At 41.7% G+C, this 24,128-nt stretch overlaps 2 protein-coding genes across 2 annotated transcripts; one reads left to right on the forward strand and one right to left on the reverse strand.

The window, feature by feature from the left end:
• Positions 1–1,485: 1,485 nt before the first annotated feature.
• Positions 1,486–8,341, forward strand: LOC141784152 (E3 ubiquitin-protein ligase TRIM39). The gene is made up of 14 exons (XM_074661883.1): positions 1,486–1,626; positions 2,937–3,180; positions 3,332–3,519; positions 3,608–3,712; positions 3,798–3,893; positions 4,504–4,737; positions 4,825–4,972; positions 5,227–5,274; positions 5,446–5,472; positions 5,643–5,707; positions 5,793–5,903; positions 7,657–7,775; positions 7,988–8,084; positions 8,189–8,341. Exons 1-14 carry the CDS (start codon positions 1,486–1,488, stop codon positions 8,339–8,341), a joined length of 1,776 nt encoding a protein of 591 aa, XP_074517984.1.
• A 1,682-nt stretch (positions 8,342–10,023) lies between these two features.
• On the reverse strand, positions 10,024–23,143 carry LOC141784534 (N-acylneuraminate cytidylyltransferase-like). Its single transcript, XM_074662373.1, has 8 exons — positions 22,744–23,143; positions 17,720–17,862; positions 17,470–17,625; positions 17,130–17,263; positions 16,925–17,019; positions 14,935–15,106; positions 14,691–14,856; positions 10,024–12,565 (listed from the first exon to the last, which is right to left on the reverse strand). The coding sequence occupies exons 1-8, from the start codon at positions 22,965–22,967 to the stop codon at positions 12,351–12,353; spliced, it is 1,305 nt and encodes a 434-aa protein (XP_074518474.1). The 5' UTR covers positions 22,968–23,143; the 3' UTR covers positions 10,024–12,350.
• Positions 23,144–24,128: the final 985 nt, after the last annotated feature.

Below are 24,128 nucleotides of genomic sequence, written 5' to 3' on the forward strand. Positions count from 1 at the left end.
TGTGCCGTAAATGGATTTATGGTCAGGCTTAAAACACTTAGGTCCTTAATTATTGAGTGCGTTAGACTAAACATGGTTATCATTTCAGATTTTAATCTCTCGCCGCTGTAGGCCCAAACATTGACCTGCTTTCAGGAACCTGATCTGACCCTGCAACGGAGAAAAACCAGGAAACAAGGGTTGAAGGGATGAGCCTGTGGTCGTCTGACCTACTCTCTGCATGTGTGTGTGTGTGTGTGTGTGTGTGTGTGTGTGTGTGTGTGTGTGTGTGTGTGTGTGTGTGTGTGTGTGTGTATTTCTGTGAAGCACTCCCTCATACTAACCCGTCCTTCCACATTCACCCAACAGACAAAGTGACAGGTGAGTGGGCGTGGAGTTTCAGAGAGCTCACACACATTTATACTTCTGACCCCGAGCCACAGACCCACTTCTTCAGGTTCAGATCCTGCACAGACAGCCCTGGATTCTATTTAATGTTGGACCCCCCAGCAGGAAAGGTACCAAATTTTCATTTTTATCTGAGTTACAGGATTCAGGATCATTATTAGTGATCTGTGTGCACATGAGAGGTCTCCGTACAGGTTTGAATAATTTGATTTGCATAAATTAGCTGAAATAGAACAGACATCATGACTTATTTAATCTTTTCTTTCTTCACACAAAGACTTAACAACCTAAAGACGCTCTATCGACTCTAAGTTTGACTAATGGTCTGAGAAGGACCCGGCCCCTCCAGAGTTTTGATAGTCAGACATTGACTGCAGGAGGAGGATGAAGAGTCGGGCCACCAAGACGAGATGATTTGTAGTTTAAAAAAGAGAAGATGCTAACAATAAGACAAAGCTAAGCTAAGTTAGTGTATCTGTCACCAGACTGTGGGACCCTTCATGGCGGGTGACAAAGGAGTCTGTGGATTTGACCTCTGCAGACTGAAAGGCACCAGACCCTCCATGCTAATGAACGTGAAGGGGGGACACAGAGAAATGGGACACTGGAGGTGTCAGCTTAAACTATATACCTGGTGTAGATTCAGATGCCGCTGGCGTTACCTTTTAAGGAGGAATGTGTGTGCACATGGAGGGAGAATATAACTCAGCTTGTTCACTTTGAGCTGATACGCAACAGAATCCAGCTGATCTTCATTCCTGAACCCCTCTAACTGTCCAATCTGATTGATGGTAGTTTGTCTTCATTACATAATCAGTCCGTTTATCGTCTTAATGTCTGCCTTCTCAGTAGACATTTATCCAATCATGGGTTTACTCTGTAAGTGTCTGTCCTGAGGAAAGATGAGTATTAATGTGTCCTGGAGTTTATCTTTTCAGAGGACTCTGGTGGTCCACGCTAAGATTATTTCTGTAGAACTTAAATTAAAGCACACAGACAGGAGAGTTGACACCAGCTCTGTCAGAGACACATCATGACATGTCAGTCTGTATCTAACCTCACATATAAAAGACAGATGTCTTCCTCTCTCCCCACAGGATGTCTCTGCTCGGTAGCTTCCTGTCTGATGAGCAGTTCCAGTGCTCCATCTGTCTGGATGTGTTCATCAACCCTTCATCCACACCGTGTGGACACAGCTTCTGCATGGCCTGCATCAGCAGGTACTGGGACGGCTCTAAGGTGGGTGTGTGGTTAAATGTGCATGGCATGAACATCAGAGATGAGTTTAAAGATACACACTAGAAGCCCCTGGTGGAAAGGTTCCCTGGTGGTGAAATCAAAGTCAGTACCAGAGCCAGCCCAGTCCTAAGTCCTACTGTGTCTCTAAATGTGGTCTATGATGAGTAGGTCAGAGCATTGAAAGTTCTTGTTTGGGTGCAGGCATTAAAAGTTTTTGATAAGGTCTGGGCATATGAGGTTCTTGGTTATGTCATGGCTTTAAGATTTCTGGCCTTGACATTGGAAGTTCCTTGTTAGGTATGGGCATTTGGGAGTGTTGGTCACTTGAAGTTCTTGGTTAGGCCTGGGAATTGGCAGTTCTTGGTTGAGACAGGGCATTAGAATTTCTTGGTTAGGTCTTGGCATCAGCAGTTCTTGGTTAGGTGTGGTCATCAAAAGTTCTTTGGTTATGTTTGACCATTGAAAGTCTTTAATTCGGTCTGAACATAAATAGTCCTGGTTAGGTCTTGGCATCAAAAGGTCTTGGTTAGTGTCGGGTGTTACGAGTTCTTGGTTAGTTTGGGGTTTTAGAAGTTCTTGGTTAGGTCTGGGCATTTGAAGTTTTTGATAAGGTATGGGCATTAAAAGTTCTTGGTTTAGTCCAGGCATAAGAAGTTCATGGATAGGTCTGAGGTTTGATATTTCTTGGTTAGGGCTGGTCATTGGAAGTTCAGGGTCATGTCTGGGCATCGGAAGATTTTTATTGGGTGTAGGGATTAATGTCTTGATAAGGTCTGGTTACTGGAAGTTCTTGGTTAGACTCAGAAGATTTTAGCCTGGTGTGGGCGCTGGAAGTTCTTGGTTGGGTATGAGCATTCAGAGTTTTTAGTTAGGTCTGTACATTAGAAGTTCCTTGCTAGGTCTGGATTTTAGAAGAATTTGGACAGGTCTGGTTACTGAAAGTTCTTGGTTAGGATTGAGCAGTAGGAGTTCTTGGGTGGGTCTTGGCATTGGAAAGTTTTTGGGCATTGGAAGTTCTCATTGACTTCTACTCACTCTATTTAAATGTCATGTGACCTCCAAAGCCTCCATGTTCCAGAAACAAAACGAAAAAAATGAGTCCAGATGAGTTTAAAATGAATATGTCTGACTGTGAAAAAATCTGAAACTGATTTCTAGGTTCAGGATCCTGGACTTACCTGACACTGAGTTTGAAAATATGGCATAACTGAAACGATCCATCCTCACACCTATCATATTTAACCTCTTTATTTCTGTCTTTCCATGGACTCATTTTTCTCCACCTCTCCACTGTCCACTCTTCCTCCCAGATCTGCCAGTGTCCTCTGTGCAAGAAGACCTTCCAGAAGCGTCCAGACCTCCAGATTAACCGGACTCTGCGAGAGATTACCGAGCAGTTCAAATCCATGAGAGGAGGAGGAGGGGGAGGAGGAGCAGGCAGTGAGAAGAAAGCATTTGGAAGAGGAGTGCCTGAAAGCTTCTTTGAGGAGCTGAAGAAGAAGCTGCCTCGACCTCTTCCCAAACTGCCAATAAAGAGGAACATTGAGGCAGCAGGTGAACAATTCAATGACTGATGTGTTTGAGCATAAAAGCTGTACAACCTTCTGATCTTCAAACTTCTTTGCATTGAGAAAGTTAAACCAGTATTTCAGAAAGTAAAACCTGTACCCTGTCATCTAAAGAGGTCAAATCTTCTTTATTTTAGCAGACCCAGCCTTGTTAGCTACATCTGTGCCAAACCAAAGTCCACTTTCTACCATGACTTTCCCCCCTGAACCTCCTCCCCCACCTCCCCCTTTCTGTCGGGGCGGTGGCCGTAGAAGGTTCACAGTGACCGGAGCAGCAAGCAGCGATGACCTCCCAATTTGTGAGATCCACAGGCGTGGGAAAATGGTACAACACTCTATTGGGAAGCTTTGAAGAGTGGTCTGTGGTTTATTACTGACAGTTTGGTGACAAACTCAACATGTTCTGATTTCAGATGTACTGTAAGACCGACAACATCAGCATCTGTCCAGATTGTGCGACCGAGGATCATCCTGATCACGACACAGTTAATATAGAGAATGAATGGACTAAAACGAAGGTAGGAAACCATCAGTTTAACAGTTTATTCCAGCAGAGAAGTATTAATCAATGACATAACCATAAAAAATATGTTCTCATCGTAGGCCCAGCTGAGTGTGTCGGAGCAGGAGATCCAGGAGATGATCAGACAAAGAATCAGGAAGATTGATTCGATCAAAACCTCAGTGACTGAGCTGCAGGTAAGACCAATGCATTCCTTCAAACCAGAAAATCCTCTTGTCGTCTCCTTATCGACGTTTCATCCGACTCTGGACTCTTTGAAGGATGGGAACTTGTTTTTCTGCAAGTGACAGGCTCTAACTGAGCTCTCTATCAGACTTTCACAGGCCTCACGTTGACAACCATGTGACTGGCATTGTCGACAACACATTTTGTAGGTTTCCACTTACACGTTTGAGGCTCCGTCAAGAAAATTTGCCAGTTTTCAAACTCTGAGGAGGTTTTATTTCGTCTTTGGGTCAAAACTTTGTCATGAGCTGGGATGGCTTTTTATGGCTCAGCTTTGGTGCTCCCCCAAGGATGTGGTCCGTTTGTTTTTACCCCATATATTCAAGACTTTGAGCAGGTTTCTCTGAATAATCTGTTTTTGTTTCAGCCCAAACAACAATGATGGTCAATGGTTTGATCACATTTTGAGGGTTTTATCCACTTATGAGGGTCTTACCATTAGAGGTGGTTCAAGGCTTCTAGATTTCGCAAAAGGAAATATCTGTTTGCTTCAAGGGTAAACATCAGAAACTGCACACAGAGGTGTTTCTGTTGACAATAACTTGACACTGACTTCCCCAGCTGACGGTGGAGCAAGAGACGGCGGGCAGCGTTAGTCTATTCTCTGAGCTGGTGTCGGCCATTGAGCGATCCCAGGCTGAGCTGATGGAGGTGATGGAGATGAGCCGGAGAGCTGCCGAGCGCCAGGCCGATGTCATGATCCGACAGCTGGAGCTGGAGATCGACGAACTGCGGAGGAGAGAAACATCTCTGATTGAGCTCAGCCAGTTAGACGATGCCCTGCATGGGATCAAGGTTGGTACTGGTTTGATCTGGGTCCTTAACACATTCAAGGTTACCAATGATGACTGAGCTGTGGGTCAGCTGACGTCTTCCTTTCAGACCTTCACAGCCCTCTCCGGTCATCCTCCCACCAAAGACTGGACTGGGGTTTCAGTGAACACTGAGCTGAGCACGGGAACCATCTACAGGACGCTTGCTGCTCAGTTGGAGAGTTTCCAGAAAGAACTCAGGATGGCTGCAGAAACAGGTCTGTGAGAAGCAAAACACCAGACTTACTTTCGAAGATACCCAGAAATGAAGACAACTGCATCAAACAATGGTTCTAAGGCTAATTGAAAGTTGCTATGCTGGTTGATATTCAGAAACTACAATACCCATGATCCACAGGGTCAGAAACAAGCAACAAGTGCTGTGCTGCTTTTTTCAGTCAGTATTTTGTCCCTCCTGTGCCCCCTGTAGTATCTTCATCTGACTCTTTTGTGGCATCTTCTTCCTCTTCAGGTTTCCCAGCATCAGTACTGGGACTAGGTCCAGTTCGTGCACAGCCCAGTAAGTCCCCATCATCAGCATTTCTTTAATGTCTATACTGAGCATGATCCAATGAATGTCCACCTTTCACCACACTTGGGCTTTGTCCGTCCAATCAGGATCAGTGTATCTTATATGTATACAAGGTGACAGTCTGATGTTTAAAGTTGTGTTTTCTCGTGTTTCCCACAGGGATAAGGAGAGTTCAGGAATATGCAGGTATGAATCACTCTTTGAAACTCACTTTGGATGACTAATGAGAGCCTCTCATTCAGAGGCAGAGCTGGGAGGAAGCTCACCTGTGGGTTCAGGTGAAAGACGGGCCAGTGTGCCTGATTTAAAGAGGATATTTCAGAGACACTAAACCCGCTCCCCCTGTGTCATGACAGTGGACGTGACTCTGGACTACAACACGGCTCATCCCCGACTGATCGTGTCAGAGGACCTGAAGAGTGTAAGACATTCATATCATAAGTCAGAGTGTGTTTTCTTAAAAAGGCAGAATATAAAATGCTCATGTTGAACTTTGCTCGAGGCAGGTACGGTGTGGAGAGCGACACCAGATGCTTCCTGATAACCCAGAGAGGTTTGACAGAGTCATCTGTGTCCTGGGCCGAGAGATGATCTCCTCTGGAAGACACTACTGGGAGGTAAAGACTCTGCTTCAGCAGCTGTCTTAGTTTTAACCTCGGTCTTTTGGATGAAAATGTGTTTTGGTTTAAGTCACATTTCAGTCATTTCTATGTGTGACAGTTTAAGTCCAGTTTTAGTCGACGAAAACTCAAAAAGGTTTTAGTCTAGTTTTAATGAACACAGAAAGTGTTAGGGCCAATCCCAATTGTCATTCTTACCCCTTCCCTTTCGCCTTACTCCTTCATCTACGCCTTCCCCTTGGCCCTCTGCTTTAAGGGCCAAGGGGAAGAAGTGTAAAAACATCTCTTAGAAACGAGAGGCTACTTTATTACCCCTTGGTACTCGCTGGCTGTTGTAGGTAAAGCGACTGTTGATTCACTTCCAAACCAAACCCATTTTTACAAATTGATGATAAACTGATGTCAGATTAGGGCGACACATTTACAACAAACAGACACCACCATGATACACTACATCACATGAGTAATGAGACAGCTTAGCTATGAAAAGCTAACATTCAGGTATTCAAAAGCTGTATTATGTAGCTCCTGAATACCGTAACATTAGCTTATCATAGCTTGTGGAGCTGATGCTGCTCCTGGATGAGGCTTAGCTGCCTAGTTACTCATGAAACGCAGCTGACAGCAGTGAAGTCCGTCCACTCCACTCTGGTATGACTGCACCATTGATGGAGATGAAATGCTTCACTGCTGTACTTCAGTAGTGCTGGACAGAAACCTAAGTCTCCAATGTCATGCATTTTAAATGCCTGACAGACCATCCAGTCTCATCTTGTCTTTGAAAACTCACAGACATCTCGTCATGTTTCGTTTCATTTTCCACCGCTTATCCGGGTCGCGGGGGCAGCAGTGCCATCAGTGAAGACCAATGGCCCCTGTCCCAAGCCACTTCCACCAGCTCCACTGAGGAGATACCAAGGCATTCCCAGGCCAGTCGAGAGATATAATCTCCCCACTCTGTCCTGGGTCTGCCCCGGGGTCTCCTCCCAGTTGGACATGCCCAAAACACCTCCCAAGGGAGGCGTCCAGGAGGCATCCTCACCAGATGCCCGAACCACCTCATCTGCTCCCTTGGATGAAAAAGGAGCAGCAGCTCTACTCCAAGCCTCTCCTGGATGTCCGAGCATTGAACCCTATCTCTAAGGCTGAGCCCAGACACCCTGCTGAGAAAGCTCATTTCAGCTGCTTGTATCCGCGACCTTGTTCTTTTGGTCACGACCCACAGCTCGAGGCCATAGGTGAGGGTTGGAACATAGATTGACCGGTAAATTGAGAGCCTTGCCTTCTGAGTCAGCTCTCTCTTTACCACAACAGACTGGTATAACGTCTGCATCACTGCCAACGCCACCCCAATCCCTCTGTCAATCTCTCGCTCCATGTCATGTTTTAGTCAAAGCCATGTTTAGCTCGTCACCGCCTCGTTACCGACTTGAAAAAAAAGAGCCGTCAACAAAATAGTTTCAACATTGTTGACAAAAAAACACTGGCTTCAGCCAACAGGCTGCTATTCAGATAACAACAGAAGCACAGGGGGTTATTTAGCTGAAGCTGACCTGATGCAGAAAACAGGATGAGCTTTGCAAGGGGCTGACTGGGTTACATGTGTAGGATCTGATCATATCAGCAAATGTTTGATCTGATTCAGAAGTTTTACAGTTTAATGGAGGACATATTGAAGTCTGAGAGATGGTATCTGAGCTGTGTGTTCCTCAGCCTCCGTTATAAGTCTGTCTCCTCTTCCCGTCAACAGGTGGAGGTTGGTGGAAAGACGGACTGGGATCTGGGAGTGGCTCGACAATCCGTCAATAGGAAGGGGAAGATTGACGTCACTCCAACCAACGGATACTGGTTCCTCAGCCTGAGAGACAAGTGAGTCCACTCTTCACTTCACTAACTGAGGCCCCCTGATGCTGGGGGGGACTGGTATTGAGCTCCTCATAAGGTGGTGGAGACCATAACAGAGCTAAAACAGGAGCGAGGACTCGACCACTGACACATCAGATGAGAAGCAGCACATAACTCTGAGTTTTCTTTCTGATCCTTTTCTTCTTTACACCCTCTGGTCTCCTCCCTTCTCTCAGGAACAAATACGCCTTTCGCACTGAGCCCTCCATAGACGTCCAGGTGAGCCTCCGACCGCAGAAGATCGGGGTTTTCGTGGACTACGAGAAAGGACAGGTGCAGAGCAAGGAAGACGTTTTATGTTTCTTTCAACTTGTTTTTCCTGATGTGTTAAAACCTACAAGATGTTCGTTTTTATTTGTATTCTACTTTGTCTGCAGGTTTCGTTTTACAACGTGGACTCTAAAATCCACATCTACACGTTCAACAATGCTTTCGGTGATAGTATTTACCCATTCTTCAGCCCCTGTGCCAACAAATCAGGGAAGAATGAGGGGCCACTGATCATCTCGCCGGTCACCATGACAGACTGACCAACACCAGCTTAGAGCTTTCTGACCTTCTCTGAATATTTACTTCTTACTGAACAACAATGCTTGATGTTCTTGTGAATTGTTGACTTCTCTCTGTTGCAGAGCGTTGCTTTACGATGACTGTGAAGGTTCCTTTTTTTATCGTGTTTGAAATTATTTTCATGTCTTTTATTAAAGTGATCACATTATCTGAACACCCTGATGTCCGGATTTGTTTGATTTCAATCCTCTTAATTTTTTTGGCTAAGACCCCCCCCCCCCCCAAAAAAAAAAAAAAAAAAAAAAAAAAAAACAACAACAAACAAACAAAAAAAAGCCAACCTACATTTAAGCCACAGCTAGCAGCCAGTTAGCTTAGCTTTGAGACAGCGTAAGACAGAGGTCAAGGCAGCAAGCAAGTGAACAAAGGTTAATAAATGAAACAAATGTGAGCACTGTGGTACATCACTTTTAAACAGATGCAGTCATGTGCTGATTTCTTCTCTTTGCTTCTTTGTTTTTGGTTGCTTTGGTTCCTGTAACTTTGTCTAAGTTTGCTTGTTTCTTCTTGCTATTTTGTGTTGATTTGTTTCTGTTGCTTTGTTCCTGTTGTTTAGTTTCTTTTTGATTAATTTCTTGTTTCTTTGCTTTTTATTGCTTTGTTTTTTGCTGGGTTGTTTATAAATGGTTTGTTTCTTATTACTTTGTTTCTTGTTGGGTTATTCATTATTGCTTAATTTCCTGTTGCTTTGTTTTGTGTTGGGTTGTTTCTAGTTCCTGTTGGTTTGTTTCCTGTTGGGTTGTTTGGTTTTGTTTTTTTTCTAATGCTTTACACTTGTTGCATTGTTTCTTGTTAGGAAGTTTCTAGTTCTTGTGGCCTTGTTTTATTTTGGTATGTTTCCGATGATTTCCCCAATTTGGTTTGTTTCTTGTTGGGGTTGGGTTTTTTTTGTTGCTTTGTTTCTAGTTCTTGTGGCTTTGTTACTTGTTTTTTTTCCTGATGCTTTCCTTTGTTGGATCGTTTCTCGTTGCTTTGTTTCCTTGTTGATTTGTTTTTTGTTAGTTTGTTTTTTGTTTCTTTTTGGGTTGTTGCTTATATCTTTATACCTGTGGCTTTGTTTCCTGTTGCTTTGTCCCTTGTTTCTTTGTTTTTACTGCAGTAAAGACAAACTGAGTACCTGTGAGTTCGACCGGAGCTTGAGAAGACAAGCTCCGCTGAAGAGGGACCAAAAGCATGTAAATGCATGTGTATGCAGCTTAATGCTGTGGCCACACTGGACGCGAATTCATGAATTTAAACACACGTCACGCCTGTAGCACGCCGCGTGAACGCTGGACTATTTTGACAAGCTGAGGGGCTGATGTGAGTGCTAATGGAGTAGAGAGCCCGTTCATTTCAAGACGGCCCAAAAGCCCAAAAGCGCATCTGAAAAACACTGAGCTGTGGTCTCAAGAGCATAACAAGAGTGTGTGAAAGCTTTGGAGATCACAATCAAGGCCTGCTGCCAGTTCAATATTTTCAACTCCAGCGTAGAGGCTTCTGACGCCCCAAACGCGCTGTCTGGGGCGAATTGGCATCTAAACGCGTCTTTGCATTGACTTTGTATGTAATCTCGACCCAAGTTCACGTCCAATGTGGCCGTACAGTGGTCGGTATCTTTTCCCCATTCAACAAACAGGACACAGAGGCTGAAATCATCCACAGAAAGCTTCATTTTCATTAGAGTGAAATACAGTTGGAGGAATGAGCCAAATAACAAAAAAAGTAAAAAATAAAAATCAACAAACAGCTTTAAGAAAAAGAGGACAGACACTAAATCACACACTGACTTCATTGCTCCAGGCTGAATCACACACTAACTTCACAGCTCAAAGTAAAGTGTTCCATGGTTAGTCTCCTATCAGTCAGCTTTCATCAGTTCATAGTGAATCTCTCATTTAAAACAAAGAAAAGGCACCACAGCCCAGAATTAACTTCCTGCTGGCTTCAAGTGGAAATAAAAACACAAATGAAAGTTAGTCATTATGTCAAATCTGCATAATCACAATGCATGTTCGCATGTTAGCTTTGCTTATCTTAGCAGTAAGATAGATAGTAAGACAGTAGCATGAAGCAGGAGTGTGTGTATGTTAAAACTCTCCTTTGACAGCTCTTAAATTCACATTTCATGCTGTTAAGGCTAATCCGCCCTGTTAGATATAAAGACGCTGTTTTTATCAGTCATTACCCCACAGGGTCACAAAATCTGCTCTGAACTTTGAACCAGGTTTCACTGCAGCTTCCTGTCCCAGGCCTGAAACCAGACCAGCTTGGTCTCTGGTTGTGTTAAAATACAGAAACAAGCTGAGGAGCTTCAACTCTCAGGGGTAACTAGAAGGACAGTTGTCCTTTCAGGTAATTTTTTTTGTGTTACTCAACATGAAATGATACTTAGTAAAAAGGCTTTTTTTTTCCCTTTAAAAGCCTCAGAATTCACATTTCAATTTTTCTAATGCCATCGATACACTGGGGCAATTTTTTAGCCATTTAAGGGAAAAAAATATCTTTATCCAAAACCTGCTATAAAAACACAACCGATTAATATTTTTTCTCTTTTTTGCTCAAGTCTTTCAGATAACTTCAGTCTCAGTTGAATATACCAAGTATTATTATTACTATTATTATTATTATTACTATTATTATTACTACTACTTATAAAAATAATAATAATAATATTAATTAAAAAAATGAGTTATTTTTTCAATAAATGTTGGAGGGCTGGGAATTTTTCTTTTATTTTGAGATTAAGTTTAATTATACATAGAATTAGTAAAAAAACATTTTAATGCATTGTTGTTTTTTTTGCAGTGTCAGATTCTTAATGTGTTACCTTTTCAGGTAAATGGAGGACAAAAATGTCCCATCGAAACCTACCAAAACTTCAATTTTTAAAAGCACAGTCATTACACAATATAACCATGCCTGTTCTAATTTTAGGGTAACATTTGGAGGAAAATAGTGGCAAACTCTAATGTCTTCAAAAGGTCGTAAATGGAGAATCTGACACAGCAAAAAATAAACAAAAAAATAGATCAATAAAAGTACATCAAAATCAGTGTTATTACTAATCTCATGTGTGTTTTAACCTGATCTCCAAGAATAAATTCCAGCCCTCTAGACTTTAACACATGAAAAATAACTCATTTCATGTTTTTTTTAATAAAAAGAACAGTGACATCATGCAGTTAAATGGGCATTTAAAGAGTTAGAACAATAAAAGTAATTAAATATTTATTGTATTCTGTTAAATATAATATATTAAATGAAAGCAACCCATGAGGGTTAAAGGTCATAAAACTGGACTTAAAAAGAGAAACATTCACCCTCACTCTCACTCGTCACACCCTGTGCTAAGCTAAGCTAAGCTAAGCTAGTTGGCTCCTGGATTTAGCGTTGTATTTTTGCATTCTTGGCTGTAAAGTGGATTAAAATGTTGCTAACAAGTGATTCGTATGCTAAGACAGGATTTTAGACGTCACTTAAGTTTAAAACACAACTTCTAAGATTCAAATGCAGCGTCTGTGATTACACATGTATAAAATCAGAAATAAGATATGATCATTAAATAATAATTCAAGGCTCCGGGGTACCGTTCGGTGTTTAAATAAAATATAAAGTAGCTCTAGGAGCGAACAGATCAGGCCTTCTCTATAAGTTAACTCTATCAGCTTGCAGTCCAGTGATATGAGGCTGTGTGTGTGTTTGAGGAGTCGTCTAAAGCTAAACTTCAGTCACCTTTTGCTTCAGTTTCACATTTTTCTTTAAACTCCTGTTTGGTAAATAACTTCAAAGTGTGCAGAAAAGATAAAAACAGCTCAGAGGCTGTGAGGCCTGATTGTAAACAAAGACATCACTCATTAGTCTAAACCCTTAAATCTGACATTCATCTCTCATCTTAAAGCTTCTATCTGCTCCCTGCAGGTCGATTGTTTCTATAATTTCATGTAGTACAGCTTTCATGCAACTTTCCTTCACATCACTTGTTCTGAATCAGAAGTTCTTGCGGTCGATGCGCTCCTGCTCCATCTGGGACAGAGCTTTCTTCCTCTGTAGCAGGATGTGCTCGGCAAACTCCCTCACGGCGCCCTTTCCTCCCACATTGCGACACGTGTACTTGGCAGCGTTGATGGCTTCCACCGGAGCGTCTCTGGGTACGGCGCTCAGACCGGCCAGGTTCAGACACTCGATGTCCTGCGTGTCGTTACCTGAGAGCAAAGAGGGACCAAGGGTTAAATGTGTAACTGAAGGAAGTTTTCAGGAAGCAAAGAGCTGTTGTTCATCCTGCTGAACACACTTACACCACTAGATGTCGCTCTCATAGAGAACAGCTCAAAGCAGTGGATTCTAATGCCCTGTTTCCACCAAGTGGTCCGGTACAGATCAGTCCAGTTTGGTATGAGTCAGATCAGTAAAGTCTGATACTGTCTGCGTTTCCACAGCCCACAGTTTCATAATAGCATGATGGCAAAGCAGCACAACACAGTGTACCCCACTGAAGAATACAACAAAGAAGAAATACAACAGCTGCTTTCACACAAGAAGTAATGGTTCTTTGTAGGGCTGAACAATTTATCGTTGTCAGATCGAAATCGCAATTTTAGACAATGCAATTTTGAGATCGCCAAAGCAGCAATTTTTTGCAGCGCTCTTGACTGACTCAGGATCTGTTGTGTCAAGTATTATTCACATTCTGTTTTACAAATTTGTAGACAATCTATATGTTAAAAGTGCTGGTAAGCAGGTCAACAATAAAAAGCCTCTGTTTAGGAGTAGAAGTTGATAAAAACAGATTATTTATCATCACTATTGATGATTAAAAAATCGTGAATTGCAATATCTGCCAGAAAAATTAGATCTTTTCCTAAAATCGTTCAGCCCTACATGTGAATATCCCAAAGCTTGATTTGAAGAAAATCGTGAATCGAATTGAAATCACAATATCTGCCAGAAAAATCGCAATTCAATCTTTTCTTAAAATCGTTCAGCCCTAGTTCTTTGGACCAATCAACAGACTGCAGTGTTTCATGCTCCACCTCCTGGGGTTGGATCAGTATGTTGGCACCAAAATGGAAGGGTATCAAAAAGTGGGACGGTATGGGTCTGTAACCTGGACACCTGCCTCGGGATAAGTCAGAGGAAACGGCACAAAATGCCAGCTAAACTGAACCAGGGCTGTAGACAGTAGATTTTCATACACAATCTGTAATTTTCTGGGGTTCAACTACAGAAAACTGCAGATTGTGCATGAAAATAAAATAGAATAAAAAACACCATAAATACAAATAAATAATAAATTAATTAAAATTTAAAATAATTAAAACTAATAAATAATTAATTAAACTAAAAATAATTAAATAAATAAATAATAAGGGCTTTTACTTAAACGCATTAATAAGATAAATTAATTACATCGCAAATTTATGCGTTATAAAAATTAATGCAGATTAACTCATTGGCTGCCAGCCATTTTCAGAGTATCCTGAATGATCTTTCAAGACCCAAATAATATTGTTTTCTATGACGATGTAAACACAAAAACTACCCAAGAATAGTGGACTCTCTTCTTTTATGTCTCTTTCTGTTTTTGATCTATACATCGGACAAAATGTACTTTCTTTGATCGTATTCATTTCGGGCTCCCATTCTTTGATCCTTTCCACGATCTCTGTCATCTTTTCTCACGATAGCGCCGCTCTTTCTCTTTGAACTATGGCGACACATCCTCAGTTAGAGCGTGAGCTGCCTGAACTTTTCTGACTTGCAGCGTCTCTCTGTGTCTCTGTCATCTCACATCTTCTCTTCATATCCATGCTGATCTCTCATCCAAAGAGCACTCTGCTCTCACCCACAGTAGTTTACGAGCAGGACTTTGATTGACAAGCTCCACCAGACACCGCCACCCATTCTGAAAAACATGGTTTACTTCTATAGATGCAGTTGCAATGGTTGCAATCAAACTGATGTCTATAGACACCAGCGAACACAGGTATTTTAAAATTGGCCAGTTAAAAAAAAAGTGGATCAAAAACTCTTCTCTCCTTCTTGTATTCATTTGATCAGTAATGCACGACAGTTTTGTAATGTCCCAGAATTCAATTCTTTGTTTGGAAACCTGAAGCAGATATGAGATTAAAATGTGATTATTTAGATTAATTAATTACAAATCCTGTAATTAATTAGATTATTTGTTTCAATCACCTGACAGCACTATAGATAATATAATAAAATAACAAAAACAATGTTTCCTCCTCCAGTCAGCAGCCGGCTCATCCATGCAGAGCTCCTGCAGGAGCTGAAAATGAAAAAAGAAGTCTGTGTTGGATGTCTTACCCATGTACGCCACGTCCCTCCAGTCCAGGTTTCTCTGCCCCACCACCAGCTTCAGAGACTCCAGAGGCTCCTCCCCAACCTGCATCACCTTACAGCCTGTCCTCTGGCTTATTATGTCCAACAGAGCCTTGGCCATGGGGTCCAGGGTGGAGGTGAGCAGCACCACCTGGTGGAGCAGAGCGGCAGAGGTGGGTTAGTGTGTCCTATCACAGAGGAAACCATCAGCTTTTTGAGGAGTCTGAACCTCTACGTCTTCTTTCTGCAGCATGCGGATGCCCATGGTGTCTCTTGTGTTTATGGAGACCATCTCTTCCCCAGACACGGACAGAAAGAGCCGCCCCTCTGTTAGACAGCCGGACACGTTGCAGAGCAGCAGGCCAGTCATTGCTGGAGTGTTGCGACCGTTGTAACCGTACCTGAGGGACAGACAGGAACAACAGGTGAGAGGAATCCTTCTGAAAACAGCCCAAACGTTCGCTCCACAGCTGCTGGAGTTAAGACAACAAATGTGGCTCAGTGGTAGAGTCGTTGCCTCTTTATCAGAAGGTTGAAAGTTTGATCCCAGCTCCTGCAGTCACATGTCTCAGTGTCTTTGAGCAAGACACTGAACCCCCGATTGCTCCCACTGTTGGTCAGTGGTGTGTGAAAGGGTATGAAAGTGATGGATGGACTGAGACCAGCAGTGTGAAGCGCTTGGAGTGGTCAGAAAGACTGGAAATGTGCTTTACAAGTGCTAGTCCATGTACCATTTACCTCATTTAAAGGGACACTTCAGGGTTTTAAAGTGGGGTGTACGAGTTACTTGTCTCTACTTATTTGTGTGGCAACAACTCACAATCTGGGTCATGGGATTCTGCAGACAGTCCGTATCAGGGTATCATTCATTCATTTCATATCCGTTTTAGAATCCAAAATCGGAAAACGGATAACAACTTGTTATTCAATTTTTCGTTTTCAAATCAAAAATCTGAAAACAAATAACGGTCTATTTTTCGCTGTCTTGATTTTGTTTTGAAATTAAAATTGAATATGAGAGAATGGAATTGTAATGGGATTTTTTGAATACGTGTATGGTTCGTTCTTTCGTTGTTCTGTTTCAAAACAAAATTTAAAAAAATTTAAAAAAAATTGACTTGTTTTTTGTTTTTCTGTTTTAAAACCAAAACGGAAAAACTGAATAACAGAAAAACGTGATTTTTCTGTCCTGGTTTTAAAAATGAAAAAACGATAAATAATAAAAGATTGTGTCAAAATTGTTTGTGTGATATTTTGATTTTAAATGTGAACATCTCTATATAAAAATTAGACAAATAACTCACATTGAAGGTTTATACGGACATGTTCCTGAGCTTTTTTTTTTTATGTAAGTAACAGATCGCTGACGATCCACTCCATCTTATCCGCGCGCATAGCAGCAGATAATTGTTTTCTGATTTTTGATTTGAAAACGAAAAATTGAACAAGTCGTTACCCCTTTTTCGATTTTGGATTCTAAAACGGATATGGAATAAACGAATGATACCCTGATAAGTCCGTCCTGCAACATAACCTATACCATTTTTCCACAAGTGCTCGTTTAGTGCTGGCGCTTAGTTGGTTCTAATCACGTTCTTTCTAAGAACGGGTTTGGTTTTCCATATGCAAGGAGCCAAGTTGGGGCCGCGTTATTGCGTCACCGTAAAACATCAGTACGTCACTGCATATGTAACTGCTCCAGGGGAGATTGGCTGCAGACACATGAGGCAGAAGATGGCAACATAGTTGGCGCTAGGAGTGCTTTCATCTAGGCAGAGAATAGTTTCATACTACTTGTCCCCAACCGTGTGCTCGTCTCTCTTTTTGTGTGTGTGTGTGCATTAGTGTGTCCATAAACAGAGCAGATCTCTGCTGTGTGCAATACAGAGCAGGTTGATTGTGCTTGAGAATGGTACGGTTCAAATGGCCAGTGAGGCCGCGCCCCTCAAAGAACCAGAGTTAAGTCAGGCACTGGCCTGGAACCAGCACCAGCACAGCTAGGTAGAGACTCGAGCCCACACACTCACTTCTGTTTGATTTTACGCTCTACTGGGATTTTATTCATCACTTTACTCTGCAAACACAACAAAACAAACAGACTTCCTGAGAGCAGACTTGCTCTGCCATTTGCTGAACGCGTTTGTGAGACTTTTCTGATAAAAGCTTTAAAGAGTCTGGTGGAGAGCAGCCCGGACCACTTCCTGCTTCTTAAATCTCACCTGATTACTCTCTGCTCTGCCACGGGCCAGTCGATGTCCACGTCTATGTCCACGCTGTACTCTGGAAGCATCTCAAAGTACGCCATCTTACCCCCCTGCAGGCAGGCAGACAGACAGTCAGACAGACAGACAGACAGACTGAGATGCAGGGAGCAAACAGAATGATGATGATGATGATGACTCAGAGGTTGTGTCTCTGGAGTACCTGCAAACACCCGCTTTCTATCAGGACTCTGGTAGCAAAGTAAAAGGATCCGTTCTCACACAGCTCCCCGTCCCAGTCCTGACGCCGCGGCCGCTTCTGAATGTTCAGGTTGAGCGGTGCAGTGAACTCATCAGCTGAAGGAGGCAGAGGGAGAGTCAGAGGATGGTATCAGACAGGTTTTACAGTTTATCAAAGGAGGGAGGCTGAGACAGGTGGGGTCAAAGGTCGCTGAAGGAGGAGCAGGTGGAACAGCTGCTTTATGAAACCTCTCTCTGAAGTGATCCACACCCTGCTCTGTCTCTCTCTGAAGGATTATTTCACTCCTACATCGTCCACTTACTCGCTGCCTTCACCTCCTTCCAGCGGAACTGATGCCTCCGCACCACAGAGAAGACTGAGTCGTAGCCCTGCTGAGTGATCAGGTCCAGCGCCCTCTTCAGGTGGAACGGGTGCAGACAGGGGGACGTAGCCTGGATGTTACAGATGACATCCACCTCTGCAGGGCACAGAGTCAACAGAGCACGCTCAGAACCAACCAGCTGCTGCAGCACTGACCAAACAGACTCTCTCTGCTGGACTGGAGTGTGTACCTGGGTTCAGACGGACAAACTCATTGATGGTGTCCAGGGAGGAAGAGGAGTCTTTGGAGACCTCAGGACTCCTGCGGTGAACTTTAGCCCCCCAGGCTTTGGCCACCTTCTCGATCTCATCGTGGTCTGTCGACACCCACACACTGAGACATCCAACAGTTACAGTTATCAGAACATCATGAGTTGTAAACATTCATCTTTTTACACAAGTCCACATCTACAGCGCTGTTTCCTCCTCCTGTCTGATCATCCAGAAAAAGCCTGTTTCCACCGAATGGTTCAGTTCGGTTTGTCTTGGTTCAGCACACATTTTGTGGAGTTTCCACTGACTAATCTTGGGACAGATCCCCAAATTACAGAGACAAGCCGTCACACTTTTTGGTACACCTTCTGTTGGGGTGCCAGACATATCGATCTGACCCCCAGAAGGTGGAGCTAGAAGCTCTGCAGTCTGCTGATTGGTTGAAAGAATCATCACTTCCTGTGTGACAGCGGCTGCTGTATTTCTCCTGGTGGCTCACAGTCTTCTCTGAAACAAAACTTGATTGTTCTTAGTAACAAAGACACATGACAATCACAGAGAAGACAAGTTGCTGGATATCTTCCATCATTTCTCTTTGTTTACTGTGTCGCGTTTCTCTTCTTCAGTGGATTTATTAGCAGGGTACCATGTGTTGCGCTGCCTTGGTGTTGTGCTATTATATAACTGATGTGACTATCAGCACCTGGCTTACACTCCACCTACCAAGAAGGGCACGGTTGGCTGTGGAAACGCAAACAGGACCAAACTGTACTGACATAAACCGGACCACTTGGTGGAAACAGGACTCAACTGAACGTCAACCAGATCCTCCAGGATCTCACCTGGGAGAGCTGTGATACTATTCCAGCTCTCACAGGTTTCACGTCTGTTTGACAATGGTAGAACCACACCCAGTGGATAATAACCCTCCATCTATAAAAGTATCTTTATCAACAAATCTGTACAAATATACATAACCTCTGAACCTGCAGAGCCTCCTGAACTGAAGGGGAACATTCAGACACAAGTTTGGAGTCAGCTGTCTTCAAACGGACATAAAACACAAATGTCTGATAAAGATGGAGTGGAACACTATAGATGTGAAAAAAAATGTATATATATTTATTGATGCAGCAATATACTGTAATACTTTGTTCTTGATACAATATCAATATTTCAACTCTTTATATCGGTTATCTCGTAATAAAAATTCATATTTTAGCTAGTGCCGTCAGGCGATTAAAAAAAATTATCTAATTAATTACAGGATTTGTGATTAATTAATCTAATTAATCGCATTTTAATCTTATATCTGCTTATGGTCCCAAAATAAAGAATTTGAATTCCAGGACATTAAAACTACATTAAAAGACATTTAAAAATAAGGTGGGAATATATACAACACATTTTTAGGTACCCTGAGGCATAAGGAACACATGAAAAAAGTTTTATGGTTCTATCTTTACAAAATCTACACAGTCCTGCACCTAAGATAAGCTGATTTGATTTTTAGGGACGGTTTTTGCTTCTGTCACATTTTTACTCGCTGTTGACTCAATTTTCAATATGAACTTCTATACTTCTATGAGGTCAGGAGAACCAGGGTTAAAGGCTAAAAACTGTGAGGAACTATGTGCAAAACAATTTACTCAAGTCTTGGATCAAAGACGAGTAAAGTATCTTCAATTTTACATGCTCTGAACACACAAACTGTTCCTCATTGGTGCAGAGCAGCCCCGCGCTGAAACATCACACCAGGAAGATGGAAGGAAATTTTCAAAGAATTCTTTAGATTTACATACAGGGTAAATATTGATCATTCAGGGCTTGTTTAATGCAGTGAAGAGTGTTTAATTATTTGTTTTTTACAGAATTGAGCTAGAGCAAACGGTTGATTTTCTGCAGATTTTCAAAAAGGACGTGTGAATAAACGAGATGAGGACGGCAGTCTCACAAAAATCACTCTCTCTTCCCCTGGTTTAAAGAATGTTGCCGACGTGTGATACATTCAGGGACAGTCGGAAATTTCAGAATCTGACGAGAACGCCACTTTTTTTTTTTTTTACAGCTTTTGAATGGGACAAACAGTTTGTAAATACCAGACATTTGAAAATAAGTGCCTCTTTGAACCTCCCACAGGTTTGGGATCCAGATTAATCTGCGTTAATTTTACAACACGTTAATTTGCGGTGTAATTAATGAATCTAATTAATGCGATAAAATGACAGCCCTTATTATTTCGTAATAAAAAATCACATTTTAGCTGAGTTGAAGGTAAAATATGACTGCCACACCTCCACTGCAGTAGCTAGTGCCAAAGAGCCACTCCAATGTATGTTGCCCATAGGCTGTAAAATAAATATCATCCCAAAGTATAATTCGAGTGTTAACTTTCTAAGCTTGATAACATGGAGTTTTCATTGGGCTGAGCAAGTCAGTCTGCTGTAGACATCAATGTTTCTTCCCTGTTTTGGGGTCAGTTGGTTTAAAACCATTTTAAGATTAATTTTCTATACTGTAGTAAACTGATAAATCATATATACAGCAACTTTTTGTGTAACATCAGGTTTTTTATGAGTAACATTGGTTACACCAAGGGACATTTATCAGTGTCACCAAGTCTTTCACAAATAATTTCTTTGCAACATGAATTTAATGTCACAGTAGTTCTAGTGACAAACTTGTTGCACTTCATGTTTTAAGTTAAGTGAATGTATGAAACACTACATCTGACTTTTTTATTTTTTAAAAAACAAAAAAATACTAAAGTTGTTTTCAATCAAACAGTTTTGACTTAATTTGTCTTCAGTTCTGAGTAATATTGTGTGATCTAAACAGGGCTTGACATGAAAACCAGACAAACAGTTAAATGCAGTTGAATTTCAGCAATGGCAGGAAAAATGGCCACTTCACTACAGGCCACTTTGGTGGGTTGAATTATTATTTCATTGTAGTTTTCTTGAACAGCATCTGAAATACTAAACGCTTTGAGACTACGACACTTCAACTCCCATAAGCACTGCCTGCATGCAGTGTTTGTTCACTGGTTCATTCGTGAAGTCTTCTGCTGACCTAAAAGCTGACTCCATCTCAGCCTGACAGCTCCTGATAATGTGATTTATAAAAATAACTGTTCACACACGCCTTCTTCGCTCTGCGTTGTCAACAGTTTTGGGGATTTGAATCACAAACTAGAGTCAACATTTTAAAAATGAGGATGTTTATTCAATGGAGCTCACTTGAGCTCACACTGCACCGGTCTAACCGGCAACACTCACGGTAGAACAGGGGAGAGGGGGGAACACGGGCATCCAGGGGTAAAAGTAGAGAAGAGAAACCGGTCACAGATATGAGGTGTGGTAGGAACAATAGTTAAACCTCCTTAAAACACTTATCAGAGTTATGTGCTATTAGTGCTCACTGGTAATACTTAACAAAAAACAAATCATTCTGAATAAATGTCTTTTAAATGTTGTTTTCCTCTTCATGAGGTATGTTTGTCTGATGCAATTTCAGAAAATGTATAATTATACTCCAGAATGACTTATATCCTAGAGAATATGGTACTAACTTAATTCATGAAAAATTACTGTTGTAAATAAATATTTAAGCAGGCAGGGTCTGATGCTAGTTTTTTTCTGTTTAGTTTTCATCCTTAAAACTAATCTTCTACACCCCTTCACCACTTTCATTTTCTGCATAAATAAACTCCTCCTTTTATGACCTTGTCCTAATAGGCCTGATCAACCTGATCAAAGCTGAACACCTGATAATGACCTGTGGTGCTAAAAATGTATTTAGTATTGATTTGAGTGTGAACGGGGGTCGTGGCTAATGAGCAAAATCCAGCCCTGGTTGTAAAGCATCTCTGTTTTTCTCAGGTTAACTGTAGAATATTGCAAAATATTACAATATTGTGATATTGTAATACTATTGTATTGTGACAAAAGTATCTTGATGCGTATTGTGAGGTTTTGCCAATACTCCCCCCTTAGTTAAAAGTATTATTCTGTTTTTAAATGAGTTAGTAAAACTGTAAGGAAGTCAAAATTACAACCTCAAACGGCATTATATTAAAACATGTAAAAGTTTCTTCTTGGAAACTCAAAACAAAATGAATAAATGAGCGAGCATGGTGTGAACTTTTTGAAACAACTTACATATGGACAAACACTATTAAACTTGTTACTATGCTTTACTGTATGATTCATCCTTTTGTATTCTGTCATAGTGTAGCATTAGCAAGAATAGCAGCAATATCATGATTCCTGAAACACACTGATCATTTAACGCTTTGAATGTTTACTTTTTTATATCACTTTCTATCTTCCTACTCCCTGCCCCAGCTGTTTGTAAATGAGGTCCCAGCTTCACTGTTAACAAACGTGTTCTGTGGGTCTGAATTAGTCAGTTACAGTCATTCAAAGCAGCTCTGAAGACCCTTAGTTTCTCATCTGTTTTCCAGGTATAAAAGGGTTTAAATGAAACATTAGTGCATGAATCTAGAAACTGAGATTTGGACTCATCTATAAACTCCTCTCTATGTTTTCGGCACAGTTTTGCAGATGTCCTTCAAATAAATACTGGTTTCAGGCTTCTTTGGTCCTAATACAACTGGGTTACATTTCAGACACATGTAATGAATAAAGAATTAAACATGGGTCTTCTTCCTCTTCAGGGTTATATTTACAGTCTATCTGTGGATATTATGTCTGTAGGAAGCAGACTAATGAATGGACAGTACCAGGATTAACTCCAAACATGAAGCAGTGTGTGAGAGTTTGGAGGACAGCAGATAAAGTTAGATTAGAGAGTTGAAGGGGGACACACACACAGCGCCTATAGTCGTTAGTACACATGTTAATAATCAGGTAATAGATGCATGTTAGTAGAGTTATCAAAGGTGGATTCACAGGGCTCTCAGGAGCAGGTTTTGGTCTAGCAGTACAGGTGTACGCGGCTCCTCGTAAAGGTCAGCCTAGGTGTAAATCTGTCTGTCTACCTGTCGAATAACTCTGAGTCCACGGCAGCTCTCAGCACCCATCCGATCAGAGGAACCCCGGCCAGCATCTTGATGTTCTTCAGAGGGATCCCTTTGCTGCCTCCCCTCGCCAGAACCAGCGCCGCGATGTGACGCTTTCCCCCCGTCCACGACTGCTTGGAGGCGGGCAGCACCCCGTCCAGCTCCCCGTTGTCCTCCTGGAGGTTTCTTTTCCGGGAAGACATGGCGACTAGGAGAACAGAGGAATTCCGTCACGGTACTGAGATCAGGAGAGGAACGATGTCCTGATAAACTTACAGAGTGATATTCAAAAGAGGGAGTCAGTCTGTAGGGGAGGCACAGAGATTGAAAGAGAGGAAGGGAGACCACAGTCTGACTGACATCATAAAGTTAACCCTTCTTCTTCTTTTCAAACTGGTTTTTCTACACGGAACACTGAGCTCACTACAGCCTCTACCGGAAGACTGGTGTACTACACTGTACACAAAACGAGTGTGAAGTCAAAAAATATGGAGAACCAAAACTGCTAAAATTAAAAATTAATAAAACTGAAGATGAAAAATATATTTACTTGAGTAAAAAAAATAAATAAAAGTAAACATAAATACAAAAGTCAATGTGAAAATAGAATTAGATATCAATAAATAAGTACATCAAAGCGCTCTGCTTACATGTTTATTCATTTTATGTTGCTGTGATCATACAAACTCAAAACAGGCAGGAAAAAAACACAGAATGAAACTCATCATCTCCAGCTCATCTGTTCCCACACACACACTCCTAAACTCAGAATTTCCCACTTAGAACTCAGGATTTCCGACTTTGGAGTACAAATGGAATGCAGTATTACCCAAAGACATCCTTTCTTTACCGGGGTCTCCCATTTTTTCACCCCCTCTTCCGCTGTATTCCTGTTTTTGAATTTCTCACTATTTTCTCCTGCATTTTCTTGTTGAGACAGTTGATACTGTAACAGACTGAATGTGAATGAGAATTACAAGGCTTAGTGAATGCATGATCTGCGATCAGCAGTTCAAGCAGGCAACATCTGTGTGTTGTGGGTTTCCTAAGAGAGTTGTGAGATGCACTTGTCCCAGGTTAAAATACAGGGCCAAGCGTCACTTTTTTGTCGTGGTTACCCGCTCACAGCCTTCCTGATGCCTTTTGACTGTAGCAAGCGAACGACACATGTGGAGGAAAGGAGGACTAAACTTTGGAGCTTTGAGATCCACCTAATGCTTATGTGATTTTCTCCCTGTTTATTTCCCCTTGCTGTGGCTGTTGGCAGACAAACCTCTTCAATTTCTGCACTCATTTGAGGATCAACCAATAGGCAAACAGTTCAACCCAAGACACACTTAGGACCTCTAATAATAAATATAAAT

Source organism: Halichoeres trimaculatus, unplaced genomic scaffold, assembly GCF_033239565.1.
Source record: "Halichoeres trimaculatus isolate MK-OKI-2021-1 unplaced genomic scaffold, fHalTri1.1 fHalTri1_scaffold_22, whole genome shotgun sequence".
In the NCBI taxonomy this organism is placed as follows: Eukaryota; Metazoa; Chordata; class Actinopteri; order Labriformes; family Labridae; genus Halichoeres; species Halichoeres trimaculatus.